Genomic DNA, 17,951 nt, shown 5'->3' on the forward strand with positions numbered 1-17,951 from the left:
GAATGGCAATAAGGAAAACAGTCACTCAGGACCTACTTTCAGTGATGCTGTAGGCTAAATCTTCCCCTGTTGCCTAAGTGTAGAGTTTTACAGTCCACTACAGTGAAATGGTGGTTCTAGTTCTGTGTTTCTTAGGAGATAATATTTGTTGCCATAATGTTGTATCATAAATGCTTTAAAATGGGACTAAACTGAGCTCTAATGGTTTAGAAGGTTGTCTAAGTTTTAGGTATTTTTTAACGTATTTGAAGGGACTGCAATTCATATTCTCCATATTTAGGTAAAAGAAGCAAGTCTGATACATCTTCAGGAAGACCTGTGCAAAGTCAGAGGGAACCTAGCTCAAGCAGAAGTGAGGCTTGCATGTTGCATGAGAAAGGATGAGGAAATGGCAAAGGCTGAAAGCAAAAAGGATGCAGAAATACTGTGTGATTTGTCAATGAGTGAGTCTGTTCTAATTAGAAAAAGCTCATCATCACAAACAGACAAGACTGTGGAAATCGACAGCTGTATCCAAACTTCACCAGTCCTTGTTAAAAATGCAGAAGTCCAAATTGATCTGCAAAATGGATGTTCTTCAGAAGAGGTTGCAGAGATCATAAGAGAATTTACTGAAAAAATTGACCAAATGCAAGAACTCCATGCTGCTGAAATCATGGACATGGAGGCAAGGCATATCTCTGAATCGGAAGCACTAAAGAGAGAGAAGTTTGTTGCAGTGCAAGTATTGACTGATGAGTGTAATGCTTTAAAGGAAGCCATAGAAACTCTACAAGCTAAAGAGGTATTTATCCTATTTTATAGTCATTGAACTACTTTGGTTCATACTTCTGCTCCTGCTGCAAAAATCCCCATTTAAAGTCTGTTTAGTGTGAATCACTGAGTGTTCACTATAAAGCTTTCAAGTGTTCTAATGTTTCTATGATCTAGAGGGAGACTGTGAACTCCTTCCTCAGCAATTTAAGTTTGGGAGTGTGTTCAGCTATCAGATGCTTCCTCGTGCTGCTGCCTTGGACCTGGCCTGCTCTGTGAAGTGGGGACAAGCGTGGGTCACCCTATTGATTGCCATCTTTCTTGCCTCCATTTTGGTTATTTTGATTGCAGGGAAAACTGAGCAAAGGAGGCTTGTTTCCTGCTCCCTAGACTTAAGCTTCCGTACTGTCAGTGAGTTTGGGGTGACTAAAGATTTTATTTTATTTTCTAAATACAGAGAAACCCGGTTTCTGGATTAGCACGTTCTCCACCACATCAAGCTAGAGATGGAGGTTCTAGTGGTAAGAAACTTGTTTTTATAGATTTCAAACAGCATAACAAATTAAATCTGCTTTTTTAAATATTAAGTTCACCATTAAAGAGTTTGTGTTCTAAGAAATAAAAACAACTACTCCCCAGATGGAAACAGAAGCCTGTCACACTAAGAAAAGGTGCTAAGCATGTCAGATCTGTTAATTTGTTATGGAAGGGAAATGATTAAGAGTGGAGATGGTTTGAGCTGAGACATCGGATGCTATTTTTTTCTTCCCACTGGAGCTCCTATATTCTTCTTACATGTTATATTATCTCTGCCCCATGGTTGGAACTAGGTGATCTTAAAGGATCTTTCCAACCCAAACTGTTCTATGATTTTTCAGTTTCATCATCTCTTGATAGAATTTAAAGCTACAGCTCCCTTGCAGTGGGTGATGATGACAGGTACTAACTTCTTTAAGAATAATAAAAATTATTCATATGATCTGTTTCATAGGCAAAGGCTAAGTATAGTATAGGGTGGTCATTTGGCAGAAGTGTTTGTGCAAGTAGTTGTTTATCTTTTAGAACTTAACTGGCATTGTAAAGTTGTTATGGGTTTTGGGTTTTTTTTTTAGTTTTATTTTGCTCTTACTGCTTTGAAACTGAGAAGCTATAAAACAGATAGTCTCCAGGCTTAGAATCAACTCTGGTGACATGCAACCAACCACCTGTTACAACAACAGACAAAAATACCTTTTTGATGCTTGTTCTTCAAAGTTCCACAGTGATCCAGCTTTCATGTTTTTCTCTTCTTTTATTTTAGACTCCAGTTCAGACTGGAGTCAAGGAATGTATCTTACTCAGACCCAGGGATCTGACATGATATCTGAAGGAACAGATGAAGGTGAAACTTCAACAGACTTACTTCCAAAAAAAATCAAGGTAAAACAGAATAGATCATTTTTATTATGGAACAAGAGTAATACTGCCAAAAGCTTAGATTATCTGCTGCTTGATTAGTGAAAAGAGAGCCATTTAGATAAGTTTTAAAGTATTAGCTATTTTAATACATTTTAATTATGTGCATTTTTGCCTGTTAAATATGATGTTTGTAATTGAAGGGTTGTTCTCAATTAGTATTATGAGAAATATAACTACTGTTATATATATTATATACTGTTACTTGTAATTATTGTAGTTATTGTGTATTAATGATAATGTTATTATCATATATTACACAGTTTTATAGATTCTGTTATTATAGATCTAGAATAATATCTATATTATGAAAGTAAACACATGTTTATTACAAACTGTAAGGGTATCATGCTTTCAAATACTTTTATTTTTTAAAAAAGGAAGCATTTTACAATGAAACCTTAGCTTAATAGTGATCTCAAAAAGTGAATTGCAAAGCTCACCTGAAAGCTTCCCGGGACTTTGTTTTTAAAATGTCAGTTACCATCAACAACCATTTAAAAACTTAAGTATTAATTTGACCGATGAACTTTGGGAATTTTCCTTTGAAACTGGGAAAAAAAACACCTATTTAATAAGTTCTACTATGTGGCAGATAGAAAGAACTGCATGACACCTCTGTCTTTGATATGAGGAAGAATAAATGGTTTCCTTATACTGATCAATTTAGAATTACCAGTACTCCAGTATGTATGAGATAAGATTATTATCGTTATTAGGACTGGTATACTGATTTCTTTTTGTATTTGTTGTAGGGTTTGCTGAGAGCAGTCCATCATGAAGGCGTGCAGGTGCTGTCTCTCACTGAATTTCCATATGGTGAAAGAGAGATGCCATCTCTTAAGCAAGAGCCAGAATCTTGGCTTGAGGAAAGGAAAGCTTTTTTAAGCACCATTTCATCTTTGAGAGACCTAATTGCAAAAATGCAACTTCATAGAGAAGCTGAGGTATAAATAATATCATAAGATTCTATCTAAAAAAAAAATAGTTTATTATAACGTTAAAAGGCACATTCACAATTCCGGTTTAAATGCTCTAAATATACTGCTATGAGGCAAAAGATTTCAAAATAATGCAGCAAAACTGCCTGTTGCACTTTCTGGTCATAAAACATTTCTTAAATTACAGCTTGCATTTATTCTTCTGTACACAGGTTGCTTTGAACTGTGTAGCTCCATCTTTTAAAAGTAATTATATTTTGAAAGCATGTTTCCAGTAGCAGTTAAATTAGGTTTTTTAAATGTTATTTATTGGTGAAGGAGAATTTTCATGCTATTAAGGTACTGTAGTGAGAGAAAAGAAGGAAGAAATTGTTCAAAATACAACTCAACACTAATAAGTAATCTGTTGAAACTTGTCTTTCCAGTTACCCCAATTAGGCCTTTGCATATATGTAGGTAGTTTGTATTTTGCATTTCCTTCAGCATGTAAAAGGAGGAGATTATATCATTATCAACTTAAATCTTCATACACAATATCTGCACACTGCTACACAGAGAGCCTAGGAACATGCATGTCACATCATAAAAATTAAAAGGGAAGTATGATACAGTAATGTAAATAATAACTTCATGGGACTAAGTTCTCAGTTATAAAAAACCACATTTCTTCTGTCTAAGATACAGATAAAAGTTTAGCATTTGTGCATGCAGAAGAAATCAGAACATGTAGAATAAATGCATCCATCTGTGTGAATCAATGTTGCACAGCTGTCATACAAGAAAAGCTCAATATTCCACTGAAAACTCACTCTACACAAAATAAGAATGACCACCCTTGATGTAATCTTTGAATTCTGCTGTCTATAAATTGGTTTTATACCACTGCAGATTGATGCAAGTACTGAATCTCCTGAAGGTGTCTCAGACTGGCGAGGAGAACTTCTGCATGAGATTCAGCAGCTTTTTGTGAGGGAACAAAGTGTTCTTCTTGCTGCATTTCAAACTGAACTTGCAGAACTGGGCACAAGAGATGCAGTTGTATTGATGAATCAGTTAGAGCACAGACTACAAGAGCAGGTAATATAAAACATACTTCAGTCAAAGTGTGTTCATTTGCATTAGATTTTAATTTTGAATGTATAAATACATTTTAAAATATATGTAGCAATTTTGACAGTCTTAAGGGTGTAAACAAAGTAAGACTTGTAGGAAGAAGAAACATCTTTAAAAAGACAAACTGACATGGTGCAGGAATGAGATTTTTGTGTGCACAAGATGTAGGAAAAATACAGCCTTCAGAGATCAACTTGAATTAAACACAATATTCCTAAGCTTGATTTCATGAAGTTAATTAGATTTGTGTTACACTCTCTAAGAGAAAAGGTAGGTTGTATAGGTGAAGCAACTTGTAAGAAGAGGAGGTGATAAGGCTGCTATGGGGCAGAGAGATGTCAGTTATCTCCTCTGGAACATAGAAGAATTAGTGAGGAAAATTACAATTTGCTGTAAAAACTGATAACTTTTCTCATTCTGTAATTTTGATGCCTAATGGAGAAATAAAATAACAAGCAGTTCTTCCCAATATTATAATATTTACTTAATTATTACTTAATTGAAAATGTTTTTCCTATATATGCACTGTTAATACCTAAGTAAAAGTAAAATTCACACCATAGGTATTCTAAAAATATCTGGAATTTCACTTTTAAATGCTTCTATGCTAATAGGCTACTGATCAGAGAGCAGCAATGGACTGTCTTCAGAGTGCAGACAGAAGAAGTTTGCTGATGGAGATTCAAGTATTACATGCTCAGATGAACAGTAAGAAAAAGAATCCAAAGAGAGAACAAGAGACTGATTCAAAAAGCCAAGGTGACTTTTGTGGTAATATATGTATGTTTCCAATTGCTTTCATGGCAGTGCTCACAATGTTATAGGTGAAAAAAATACTGACTTTCTTTGCTCTCTGATTTTGATACTCATGTTCTAAGCATGCATACTTCTGATCTTTTTTCAATCTTATTTGACTAATTTTGCAAAAACTAAGATACAGTCTGTGTTCCTATGACTTATATCAAATTGAAAATGATATAAAGTTGTTTCAATTGCTGCAAAATCTGGGCCTGTATTTTAAGATTTTCCATGTATGCTCTTCAGTGTTTAGGTTCAGCAGCTTTGAAATTATCTATGTTGGATAGTCAGTCATAATGAGTAAACTAAGAAGCAGTTAGAAAGAACATCAAAAAGTTCAGAGAACAGGTACACTGTAAAATTAAGTAAACACTCACAGTCAGTGTTCTGTCACAAAAAGCTGTCACAAGTTTACATACATAACTTCTGTTATGTAAATCATAATCCACATGATACATGCTGATACAGCTTCACACATGGCCTTTTAAAGAAGTTAAAAAAACTCTTTTTAAAGAATTTGAAGTTATTTCTTGGAAAGTATGAAAGGTGTTCCAGTAACAAAGGCATGGTTTTGCTTTCACTCCACTATTGAAAGAATGTATTGTTTTAAAATACAACTCTTAGTGATAAAACTTGTGGTCATTCTCCACACTAGGGGTAACTTTACCCAAACAGACAATGTTGTTTGTTTACTAAATAATTTGCTTATTAATGTACCTTATTAGAAATGCTGGAGTATAATATGCAGCAAAAGCAGTCACAGATACTAGAGATGCAAGTGGAGCTCCGGAGTATGAAGGACAGAGCAGCTGAGCTTCAGGAACAGCTGAATTCAGAGAGAATGATGGGTGCTGAGCTGAAGAATGAACTTGCACAAGCCAAACTAGAGCTTGAAACAACCCTTAAAGCACAGCACAAGCACTTCAAGGACCTGGAAACGATCAGGTGCGGCTCTCAGGGCCAAACTGTCTATGTTGACAGTGAGAATGATCTTTTCTGTCTTGTCTCAAATCATAATACTGATGTTATTAAGGAAGTTGGTCTCATGAAATGTAAATGCTATCAGTTTTTCTGTGAAACATATCTGACAAAAAGTAGGCTTCTGTTCCATTTGACAAAGAATGTAATTCTATAGACTAAGATGATGTGATTCATAGTTTGATTAAATGATTTATTAATACACAGTTTCTTTTTAATTTTGACACATTAGGCTACTGCATAGGAGTTAATAAGTCTACCGTATTTATTAAAGGTTCTTCTGCTTCTAAAATTGAACATAGAGAAAAACGTTGTGGAATAAAGATGACTTAGCAAGTACTCCCATATGAAATTGTGTAACTTCTGAGTGTTGCTTTGTCGTGGTCAACAGCAGAGATACCAGGCCAAATATTTGGCACTCAAGAAAGCCATTATTATTAATGCCTTTTATAGATGGATGTGCCCACGCACTGTATCTTAATGTTCAGCTCAGAGTTTAAATTGGTATTACTTTATAGATTACCTTGTGGCCTTTGTAGACCATCCAGAGCAAGATTATTTTGCAAATTGATGGAAAATTGATTTACAAAAAGGTGAAAATTTAGGGTAGAATTTATTTATTTTTATGCTCCTTCCGAATATTATTTTGTTTGTTGGGTTTTTTTCCTTTGAGACACATGGCAGCAAGATACATTTCCCCTTCATTCTTTCAAGTTTTGGCCAGTGACTGGATTAAGTTGAACCCTAGCTGCCATTGAGCCACCAATTATTCAAAAATGGCAGCTACAGGGTTCATGGGATGGAAAGACTTTCTGTCATTTTTGAGCTATGCAACTCTCTCATTTTTGAGTTAGGCTTGTTTTTCTAAATGGGCTTTTCACTGTTATTCTACTACATGAGCAGTATTTTCAGTGCACAAGATTGAATAAATATCAAGTAACTGATGTTACTTTGGTAGGATTAGAGCCATTGTGTAATCTAAAGGTTGCCCATTTCTCTTTTAGGACTGAAGTTGAAGAAAAAGCAACTGAGCTGGATATTCTCAAAGATACAATGGCCAGTGAACAGAAAAAATCAAGAGAGCTACAATGGGCTTTGGAAAAGGAAAAAGCTAAAATGGAACGCAGTGAGGAAAGAGGAAGAGAAGAGCTTGAGGTATTCCAATATGCCAAATGGCCTGAAACATCAAGGAGCACTCAAATACTCTTTTGGTTCATATTTCATCTCAGTTTACATTTTTGTCCAATGTCTGCTGCATTTTCTGTCTTCAGTAGTGGTATGATATAATCTGGAGCTGAAGAAGCAAATTACTTTTGAATCGATAAGAATTTTAAAACTGTGCTTGTCAGGTCCAAGATTAACAGATTCTACTTTGTATAATAGCCCCCAGATATTCAAGGAGAAAGCACACAGCTAACATATCTACACCTACCCCCTTCCACAGCCTAACTCATGAAATACACTCTTTAAGAGTATTATTTAAGAAGTAAAATTGTTTGTCTTCATTTTAAAAGTCAGCAGTTTCACCTCATGAAAACCAAACTGGAGAGTTAACTTCAGGAGAAAATGCATGAATGGTTTCCTTGGTACCTCTGCAGTGTCTGATATAGTGAGGGAGAGAGCAAGTATCCTAGTACAAGTATTAAGACAAAAAAGCAATCACTTTAGCATAGATGTTTGTATCTTGAAATCTGAACTTGCAGAATCACTTCCTCAGGTTCAGAAAATAAAGGCATCTAGTTATTGTACAAGCAGCTGTAGTTCTGAAGTTTGTCTCATTAAAAAGTATGTTACAAATATTCTTGTTTATGAGGTGATCTGATTTTAGAATAAAGACACCTGTAATATATCAGGTGTGACTGCAGCATTCAGAGTATTGTCACATTAATTGTGAATAGCAAAGCCTCTTAAAAGCAACATATGTAGAGGTAGCATCTTTGCAATTTGCAGAAGATAATGGAAAATATACACAAATGGCTTTAATCAGTTCTTTGCTTCTGTTTTCTTATGGAAGGATTTAAAATTTTCACTTGAAGATCAAAAACAAAAGAACTTACAGTTAATTAAACTTTTGGACCAAGAAAAACAGCTGTCAAATGAACTGCAACAGAAAATTGAATCCCAAGAAGCCCTCAGTGCTGCCCAGCTGTCACGTGAACGGGGTCGTAATTCTGAGTTGCAGGTGCTTCTTGAATCAGAGAAGGTTCGAGCTCTTGAAATAAGCAGTGCCCTAGAAAGGGAAAAAGAGCTATGTGCTCAGCTTCAAAGTGCTGAAGATAAGGGACAAGCTGGAACACCTAATCCATCTGAAGAATTACTTAAAGAGCTACAGAAACAAATGGATGAAAAGCATGACCGTATAGTGGAGTTAGTAAGTGAGATGGAGAAGTACAAACTGGAATCTGTGCAAGTGAGACAGCAAATGGAAAAAGAGAGGCAGATGCAGAGGAAAGCATTACAAGCAGAACAAGATGCTAACATAATAGCACAGAAGAAACTCCATGAGCTGGAATCCAAAGTAGAAGACCTTCAGTGGCAACTTGGACAAAAGAAGCAAGAAGTTAATAAATTAGGGAACGAAACAAAGAAATTGCAGGAAATAATCCAAGAACTACAGAAAGAAAAGCAGGAGAATGAAAGAAGAAAGGAAGCCGAAAGGACACCAAGCCATAATCCAAATGAGGTACAGTAGGACTGAGAGCAATGTGTAATACTGCACTGTGTGATTTAGCTTTTAATTCTGTTATTCTATTAGCATTGTGTCACTGTTCCTTTACTCACTCTGTGGAATAGACTGCAGATTGCAAATGCAGGCACCAGAGAAAAAAAAAGGGAAAGCATTCCAGTTTTTCTACCTCAAACTATTCACACACATCCCCTAAGAACAAAGCTGTCGAGATGTGTGAGGAGGAGTGTGAGCAGAAGAAATGTATCTGGGTGTATACACATACTTTGTGTCTCAGTGTAGGAGAAGAATATTCCCTGCACCCAGTCACAGGAAGGAGCTGTTCCTACACAGGAATGCTCCAGGTCAGTGCTCTTAATCTTTAGTTCATAGACCACTTAAATATGATTCCCCAACAGCTTCAATAATTCAAAGAGTAAGTCATCAAACAGGCATATGCATAAATACGCATCTGTTAGCAAACAAAATAGAAGGAAGAAATCAAGGTAAAAAAATAATTTCAGAATTTAGCCTAATTTTCAGATGAATGAAAGCTGAAACCACTGTTGCCTGTAATTTTTTCCCTCTCATAAAAGGTGTGGAAAGTTTTAAAGTTATTTTTAAATTACTTTAAAAACTCTTTAGAAACTACTTTTTAAGAGGTAAGTGTTGCTGAGTGGGTGATTTGTGGATAGTACCAGAGAGGGCTCACAGGAGATTTGCCTCTTTGCTGGCCCTGTTTTTGTCCATCCTGCCATCATTCCACGCTTTTTGGTAGCTGGCTGTGGAGCCAGGAAGGAAATTTTTCTCTTCATCTGATTTGGCTACTGTTCAATATTCTGAAGCATTGGAGACTACCCACAGCTAGAGACAAGATGATGAGTGTTTTGATAAGTGTGATAGCATCAGCCTTCCTGCCATGCTCAGTGTATCCACCTTGCTCTTCTGCTCAGAGGTAACTGCCAACACTGTGGTCAATGAAGAGTCTTCCCTTAGATCAGGGTGGCAATGGCTGTTTGGGCTTTTACTCATCCTCTCCCACTCTTCCCCAACTCCATTGTGGGTTCCCTCCCACAGGAGACGGTTCTCCACAAACTTCTTTAGTGTGAGTCCTTCCCACAGGCTACAATTCTTCATGAACTGCTCCAACGTGAGTCACTTCCACAGGATGCAATCCTTCAGGAGCACACTGCTGCAATGTGGGTCCCCCATGGGATCACAAGTCTTGCCAGCAAATCTGCTCCAGTGTGGATTCCTCTCTGTACGGGTCCAGAGGTCCTGCCAGGAGCCTGCTCCAGCTCAGGCTGGAGTCCTGGGGTCTGGTTCCCCTGGGGTCACAGCCTCCTTCAGGCACATCCATCTGCTCCATCATTAGGTCCTCCAGGGGCTTCAGTGTGAACATCTGCTCCATCCTGGACCTCCATGAGCTGCAGGGGGACAGCCTGCCTCACCAAGATCTTCACCAGGGGAGTCTCTGCTCTGGTGCCTGGACCACCTCCTCCCCCTCCTTCTTCACTGACCTTGGTGTCTGCAGAGTTGTTTCTCTCATATATTCTCATTTCTCTCTCCAGCTGCAGTTGCTATAGTGCAACAACTTTTTCCTCTTCTTAAATATGTCATCACAGAGGTGCTACCAGCGTCGTTGATAGGCTCAGCCTTGTCCAGCAGTGGTTCTGTCTTGAAGCTGGCTGGCATTGACCCTTTTGGACATAGCAGAAGCTTCTAGCAGCTTCTGACAGAAGGCACCCCTGTACTCCCTCACTACCAAAACCTGGCCATGCAAACCCAATGCACATTTGCAACACTCTGCTTTTTTTTCTCATTCGTACCACACCATGGTCAAATATCCAAAGGCCCAGCTGTACACTTAGGTTTCCTTGAGAGGGCCAACAGTTCTTCCACGGCCAGTGTCAGGGGGGTGTTGGTGAAGGTGAGGAGCACATGCTCAGTGGATTGCTTCACTTGTGACAGCATCGGTGGTGTGGTTGCCTGTGATGGGGAATGAACTTCCATGACCATGGTGGGCTTTTCCAGTCCTGAATTGGTCACCCAAACACTTGGGCACAGTTGCCCAAATTCCATGCGCTGGAAAAGGTAACTGGTAAAGGAGCAGCTGGTGGAAGAAACAGAGGGCTGAGTGGCTCCTTGTCAGCTGCGTTTGTTGAGTGGATTCACACTGCAGCTGTGTGATTGCTAGATCTTAGTCAAAAGAGGCCTCACACTATGCCACTTCCAGATAGTGGTTTAGTGGTGCACTACAACAGTACTGTAGTCACACTCAACTCCCTTCGGTGTCAGAATTGTTTGTTCTTCAGTTGTTGAGTGTGTTTCAGATTAAAATGTTTCCTTTTTAAAGCACTGTACCACGTACATTCTGTCTAAAAATACATATTTATTTACAGACTACTTGGGATACACCTAATGACAGAACAAGAAACTGGGTTCTCCAGCAAAAAATGGAAGGAGGCAAGATGAATGAATCAACCTACCCCACACTGACAGGAGGAGGGGAACTCTCTACTGCTACTGAGATTCTGGAAAATGTCAGACAAAAGCTGCAAAACGCATCTCCAAAGCTGAAGCAGTTGGCTCGGAAAGCTGCGAGCAGGTTAGGCCAGTCTCCAGCTACTCGGGTTTGTTAATAGCAACCAGCAAGCTAATATGTTGGATTTTAATCATAATTCTCAGACTGCAGGCCTGATTTTGGGGTTGTTGTACAGTATGTGCTATTACTTGAGATGTGCTGATGTATGAGAGGATCACAAAATGACAGGATCCTCTGCAAAGTTATCAAGTTTATTTGGGTATGGTGTGTAGGTGGGAGATAATTTTAGGCAATATATTAATGAAATAATTCACTGGATAAGAGGATGAATATAGGGATTATTGCTATGAATCATCTCACTTAACCCCTCCCCCACCCCCGGAAGAAATTAATATTTTATAGTCAAGTGATTTTTCTCAGTTTACTATCCCCTAAAAAAAAAGTTTGCATGGTACCAGATTCATGCGAAGTTTGAATCTGTTTTCAATTTGCTGTGATTGTTATTTATGGTAACAACAGACAAGGAGAAGGCTGAGGTTTTCAACAACTTTTTTGCCTCAGTCTTCTCTGGCAATCCCTCTCCTCACAACTCATGTTGGTGGCCCACAAGATGCAGACCAGAGAGACAAAGTCCCCCCACTGTAAGTGAAGATAAGGTTCGTGACCATCTGAGGAACCTGAAGATATACAAGTCCATGGGATCTGATGAGATACATCCCAGAGTCCTGAAGGAATTGGTGGATGTAGTTGCCAACCACTGTCCATGATATTTGAAAAGTCATGGCAGTCAAGTGAAGTCCCTGGTGTTTGGAAGAAAGGACATGTTACGCCCATATTTTAAAAGGGTAGAAAGGAGGACCCTGGGAATTACTGACCTATCAGCCTCACCTCTGTGCCTGGGAAGATCATGGAACAGATCCTCCTGGAAGACATGCTAAGGCTCTTGGAGGACGAGGAGGTGATCCAGGGCAGCCAGCATGGCTTTACTAGAGGCAAATCCTGCCTGATCAACCTAGTGGCTTTCTACAACAAAGTGACTATATCAGTTGACCAGGGAAAAGCAGTGGATGTCATCTATCTGCACTTCTGCGAGGTCTTTGAGACAGTCCCCCACAACATCCTTCTCACTAAATTGGAGAGATATGGGTTTGATGGGTGGGCTGTTCAGTAGATAAGGAACTGGCTAGATGGTCAACAGCTCTAGGTTCAGATGGAAAACATTGACATGTGGTGTCCCTCAGGGGTCAGTGCTGGGCCCAGCGTTGTTTAATATCTTCATTAACAATACTGACAGTGGCACTGAGAGCACCCTCAGCAAGTTCACTGATGACACCAAGCTGGGGGGTGTGGTCAGTATGCCAGAGGGTTGGGATGCCATCCAGAGGGACCTGGACAAGATGGAGAAGTGGGCCCAGGTGAACCTCATGAGGTCCAACAAGGCCAAGTGCAGAGTCCTGCACCTGGGTTGAGGTAACCCAAGATATGAATAGAGGCTGGGGGAGGGCACACTTGAGAGCAGCCCTTTGGAAAAGGACCTGGGGGAACTAGTGGATCAAAAGCTGGACATGAGCCACCAATGTGCAGTTGCAGCCCAGAAGGCCAACTCCATCCTGGGCTGTATCAAAGGAAGTGTGGCCAGCAGATCGAGAGAGGTGATTCTGCCCCTCTGCTCTGCCCTGGTGAGACCTCACCTAGATACTGCATCCAGCTCTGGTGCCCCCAGGGTGGTGAGACACTGGAACAGGCTGTCCAGGGGTGTTGTGAGGGCTCCATCCCTGGAGGTGTTCAAGGCCTGCTCTAGTGGAAGGTGTCCCTGCCCATGCAGGGCAGTTGGAACTCAGTGATCTTTAAGGTCCCTTCCAACTAAAAAAATTCTGTGATTCTGTGATTTAATATTAAGTATTTATTCTTAAATATTTAGACAAAATGGAATGCATTATATCTTGAAAATATTCTAAGATTTTGCTCACACAGATTTAATACATTTCTGGGAAGCAGAACCACATTTCTCAATGTGCTTCACATAGAACATCTTATTCTAAAAATTAGTGATAACTATTCTATGTGAATTCTTTATAAAATTGAGCCAATTTAATATAGAGTCACCAGGCAGTCTTGAAAATGTTTCTATGTCTCCAGTAACCATGCTGACATGATTAGCTGAAGTGCCAGTGCCTATGGATCGATGGGAAGTCCTATCAGTCCATCTCTGGTGTCAGACTATACCTGCCATTGATACTGTCACTTCTGTTTCAGATTACAGTTTGAAACAGCAGATGATCAAGACTTCACTGCAATACAAAATGTTATTGAAGAAGTTATTTCAGAGCTGCAAAAACTGCCTGGATTGTCCTATCTGGAAGAGGTGAGAGTGCAGTGTTGTGACTTTGGTGGGAGAGTTTGGATGAGGAGCTGTGAGTAGAAACCACCAAGGAGCTGCTAAGTCTGTGCTTATCTAGATCAAGACTTGGTAGAGGAAAACCTGCTCCAGTGCTGATTTGGAACTGGTGCAATGTAAAAAACCCTCTCCTTTTTTTTTCTTTTTTTTTTTTTCCTCCTTTTTTTTTTCCAATTTTAATTACCTTAAAAGTTAATTTTCGACTTTCAAATTAAAACTTTTCCAGTTTAATTATTTTTTTTAAGAATTTCATGGCTTTTTCTTTAAGAAAATATATTTTCCTTTCAGCAGTACTCTAAGACTAAGGAAACTTTACTCAGTACTTCCTAATAAAAAATCAACACTTAATATTTACTATATTCTGTTGATACAGCACATTTACTTAAACTTCCCTGTATTTACCAAAGGAAAGGCAGTAGAAGACTGAATAGTGTAGGCCTGTGTAAAAAATGAAATGAGGTAATTTGTTACAAAGACTTCAACAATATTTTTTTTAACCGAGCCTGGCTAGGTCCTTACCTGCACTCTAAGCAAGTGTTTTCAACATGAATTAAAACCCAACAACTTCTGAGGCTTGTCTTTGCTTCTAAGTGAGATAAACCTGAAGATAGTAGCAAAGCTTTGCACCTTGTAATAGCTGTTACGAGTGAGCGTGCATGACAGTGTCATCTGTGACATTCAGGAATAGCACAGGAGAGCAAGTGACATTAATCTGTAGTATACATGAACAGTTAGGGGTTTTTTAATGTAATTTGTTACAAGGTTATTGTCACTATCTACAAAAGTTTTCACTGTAAGCCAGTTATTTTCAAGTTGGCAACTTGGATCTAATGTAAATTGTGTTTGGTTTCTTTCTTCCTTCTAGTTGAAACAGGTGCTACCACCGGGGACTCCGTCCAGCTCGCTGACTGAGAGGCTGCTGAGGCAAAACGCTGAGCTGACAGGCTTTGTCAGCAGACTGAGTGAAGAAAAGAATAATTTGAGGAATGCTGTTATGAAACTGGAGGAGGAACTGAGAAGATACCAGCACAGACAACCTTCTGGAGACTACGTATGTCTTCAGTGGGGCTGATAATCACGATGTTTCTATATAGGCATTAAAGCCTATATAATGGTGCTGTGAAGTAACCCTAATGCTTTCTGCCTTAGCCACCTAAGTGGAAGAGATCGAGCTATCTGTCTGGCTTGGCTTCCTTCCTGCAGAGTAAAATGGGTGTGAGTTATTCTTGCCCTGCGGTCAAGATCTCTTGACTGACTTGGTTCAGTGTAAACTTTGTGATTTTACCCAGCTTCCTTTTGTGAACTGCTCTTTTTAAAATTCTGTGTGCTCTGTTTTTGATCTGTAGCTCATCATGGTGATAAGTAGCAAATAGATCCAGGTAGCTTAAAGATTATGAAGCTACAGCAAGGGGGATTATGATCCAGTGAGGGGCATCTTTTTTAGAGAAGCTGTATTTTTCTAGGATATCAATCAGGCTCCTAAACTCCATATGTGAGGTGTTAGGATGCAAGAGTAGCCTCAAATTCAATTGGTGGGTAGTTTTTCTTTCAGTAATTTTATCAACTTTCCACCAAACCAGTGACTAGAATGACACTGCTCAGGCTTTTCCAAACTGTAATTCAAAATCAGTTTCTTTCATCTTCAGTCTTCTAGACACTCATTGGATGTTGGAGTTAATATTGATACTCTTGTTGGCTCTGAGAAGGAAAACTGGAACAGAGAAAAGATGTCGCTGCAGAAGTCTTTGAAGCAAGCTGATGCAGAGCTCTCCAAGCTGAGAGCAGAGCTCAGGAATGAAGCTTTCCTCAGAGAACTGGGATCAGATTCTGAAAACGCCGTTTTAAGGGTAGGAAGACTTTGCCCCCACACCACCTACAGCTCCTTTTTTCCATTTTGATTTGGGCCCATTTGTCATTGTGTTCACTCCGCTTATTATCATAGAATCATAGGTTTAGGATGGAAGGGACCTATAAGATCATCTAGTTCCAAATTCCCTTGCAGGGTTGTTGTTGCTGTTGTTGTTGTTATTAATGTTATTATTAATACTACTAATAATAAATTATTTATTAATTACTTATTCTAACTAAACAGATCTTAATTAAGTTTTAAAATTATCCTCTTCAGATACCTGACTCTTATTTTTGATCCCCAAGAATAATCACCTATGTTGTCTGTGCTCTGTTTCTTGCTGCTCAGGTGATCCTCAAATTATGAAGCTACATTCAACAAGTGTGAGCAGTAGTGCAGTCCTCTCCACGATAACAAGAAGTGAATAATCACAGAAATTATGTTGGAGTAATAGTTTCAAAATCTTAGAACTGTAATAATTCTTGGACCTTATGGGATCTTTCTTTTTTTCTTCTTCTTCCTATTACAGAGAATTTATGGCAAATACCTACGAGCAGAGAGCTTTCGGAAAGCTCTCATATATCAGAAAAAATATTTGCTGCTGTTACTTGGCGGGTTCCAGGAGTGTGAAGAAGCCACACTGGCCCTCATTGCAAGAATGGGTGGGCAGTCTTCCTTCACAGACCTTGAAATCATCACACATCATTCAAAGGGCTTCACAAGATTTCGCTCTGCAGTCAGAGTGTCTATCGCAATTTCAAGGTAAAGTAGAAGTCAGATTTCAATGGATATGACTGTGCAGTTTAATATATACTTTTATAGCTCTCTAGTGGAATCTTCTCCTGTTCCATCCTATTTAAATTACATATTTTTGGTTGTCATGCATATAGTAGATACTGTGTAGGGAGACAAGCAGAACATAGGTAAAATCTGTAACAGAAATAACCAGTCTGATTGTAGTTGAAAATGGCTCTGTATTTGATAATCAGTCAAAGATAGAGTGTGTTGGATAAAGTCATTATATTAAAAAAACAAACAAACAAACAAACTAGCAATTCTAGGATATGCACTTACAGAGGTATTTTCTGCAATTTTAATTTCCTGTAAAGATTGAATTCTTACATGTAAATATAGACAGATTTATTAACTTCATTCATCTGGGTAGTCCTCTGAATTCACAAGACTTTAGATCTCGGACTGAGGATGAATAGGATTAGATGAGAAAGAACAAGTGAAGGTTGTTACTGCATAGTACTGCCACATTGCTAGCAAACCTTCACAAAGGTTTGAAGCCCCAAGTACTTCTTGCTTGATCTGAGCCTTGTGTGTAGTATGAACTCAAGGAACTATTCACATACCTGTTGTAAGTGGGGCTTTTACACAGAGTGCTCTGCAGTTACAATTTTGAGGATGCAACAGGTCAAAAAGGCTATTTAGTATAATTTTAAAATGCTGCTGCCCTGTTGCTTAGGTGCTTGAGCCATTTGCTGTCCACTTGGACTGAAGCAGCACCTCTGGAATCACTCAAATCTACTTGATCTTCAGGCTTTAGATGCCTATCCATTACATTTTTTTATATATTCTTATGCATTCTAGAATACAACAAGCAGATTATTTTTAGCATACTATTTTATTTATCCTGAAGTTTTATTTTCTTTTCATTTGGAATGCAGAATGAAGTTCCTGGTTCGTCGATGGCACCGAGTTACAGGTTCTGGTGTCCTGAGTATCAATAGGGATGTCTTGAGCCAGAACACAGGTAAATCCTAGTCCAGTAATGACTGAAAAAAATGTATTCACAAGTCACACCACTGCCCAACAGGCATGGTTTTTAATTTGCATTTTCCTCATGTGGAATGAAAGGGGTGCTGTTTCCCCTTCCTTTTGCTATAATCCCTTGGATTAACCTATTTTTCAGGTTTCTGATAGTTTCCATGCTCAGCACAGACACTAATCTATTTCCTTTCTCTTCAGTCTTGTTTTGTTCCATTGTGGATAGGTTTTTTAAAAGTATGGCAACTTTCCCTATGGAGTCTGTTTATAAAAACAATTTTAGCTCCCTTCATTGGGTTTCTTGTAAGTAATCTGCACCCATAGCTCTGAGAGGGGTTGCTGAGGACAGGGACTGACTGAGGAACAGTAGCAACTACAGAACCCCACAGTGGTGACAGAGCCTATTGACCAGCCCTCCCTGTTCTTTTCCTCAGAACAGAAGCCTGTCATTCTTTTATTAGAGCTTAAAGTTTGGAAAATCGGAGTTTCTGTTTGCCTTTTGGTATGAGCCTAAGGAGAATCAGAAGCTTCATTAATTCCTGGCTATCTAGATCTGCACTAAAACCCTGTCCTGCTCAGTCAGAGTTTTCTCATTAACATCAGTGAGGCCAGAATGTCACCTCTGGTTTTCTCTGAGGTGGTCTGAAAGTACTTTACAGTTGTTAAACACCGCTTTTCTGATA

The 17,951-nt window shown here is 38.8% G+C and overlaps 1 protein-coding gene across 6 annotated transcripts in view; it reads left to right on the forward strand.

Annotated features, from left to right (window-relative positions):
* AKAP9 (A-kinase anchoring protein 9) overlaps nt 1-17,951 on the forward strand; it is a 113,268-nt gene that overhangs the window by 92,605 nt on the left and 2,712 nt on the right. For all 6 annotated transcript variants that reach the window (XM_051612509.1, XM_051612504.1, XM_051612505.1 and 3 more), the window contains 15 exons: nt 281-784; nt 1,211-1,274; nt 2,054-2,172; nt 2,964-3,155; nt 4,038-4,226; nt 4,877-5,021; nt 5,786-6,005; nt 7,043-7,193; nt 8,053-8,721; nt 11,106-11,311; nt 13,505-13,613; nt 14,512-14,697; nt 15,293-15,493; nt 16,025-16,257; nt 17,169-17,254. In XM_051612509.1, coding sequence (XP_051468469.1) covers nt 281-784; nt 1,211-1,274; nt 2,054-2,172; nt 2,964-3,155; nt 4,038-4,226; nt 4,877-5,021; nt 5,786-6,005; nt 7,043-7,193; nt 8,053-8,721; nt 11,106-11,311; nt 13,505-13,613; nt 14,512-14,697; nt 15,293-15,493; nt 16,025-16,257; nt 17,169-17,254 — 3,274 coding nt within the window. The remainder of the gene's footprint in view (nt 1-280; nt 785-1,210; nt 1,275-2,053; nt 2,173-2,963; nt 3,156-4,037; nt 4,227-4,876; nt 5,022-5,785; nt 6,006-7,042; nt 7,194-8,052; nt 8,722-11,105; nt 11,312-13,504; nt 13,614-14,511; nt 14,698-15,292; nt 15,494-16,024; nt 16,258-17,168; nt 17,255-17,951) is intronic.

This window comes from Apus apus, chromosome 2, assembly GCF_020740795.1.
Source record: "Apus apus isolate bApuApu2 chromosome 2, bApuApu2.pri.cur, whole genome shotgun sequence".
NCBI classification, from domain to species: Eukaryota; Metazoa; Chordata; class Aves; order Apodiformes; family Apodidae; genus Apus; species Apus apus.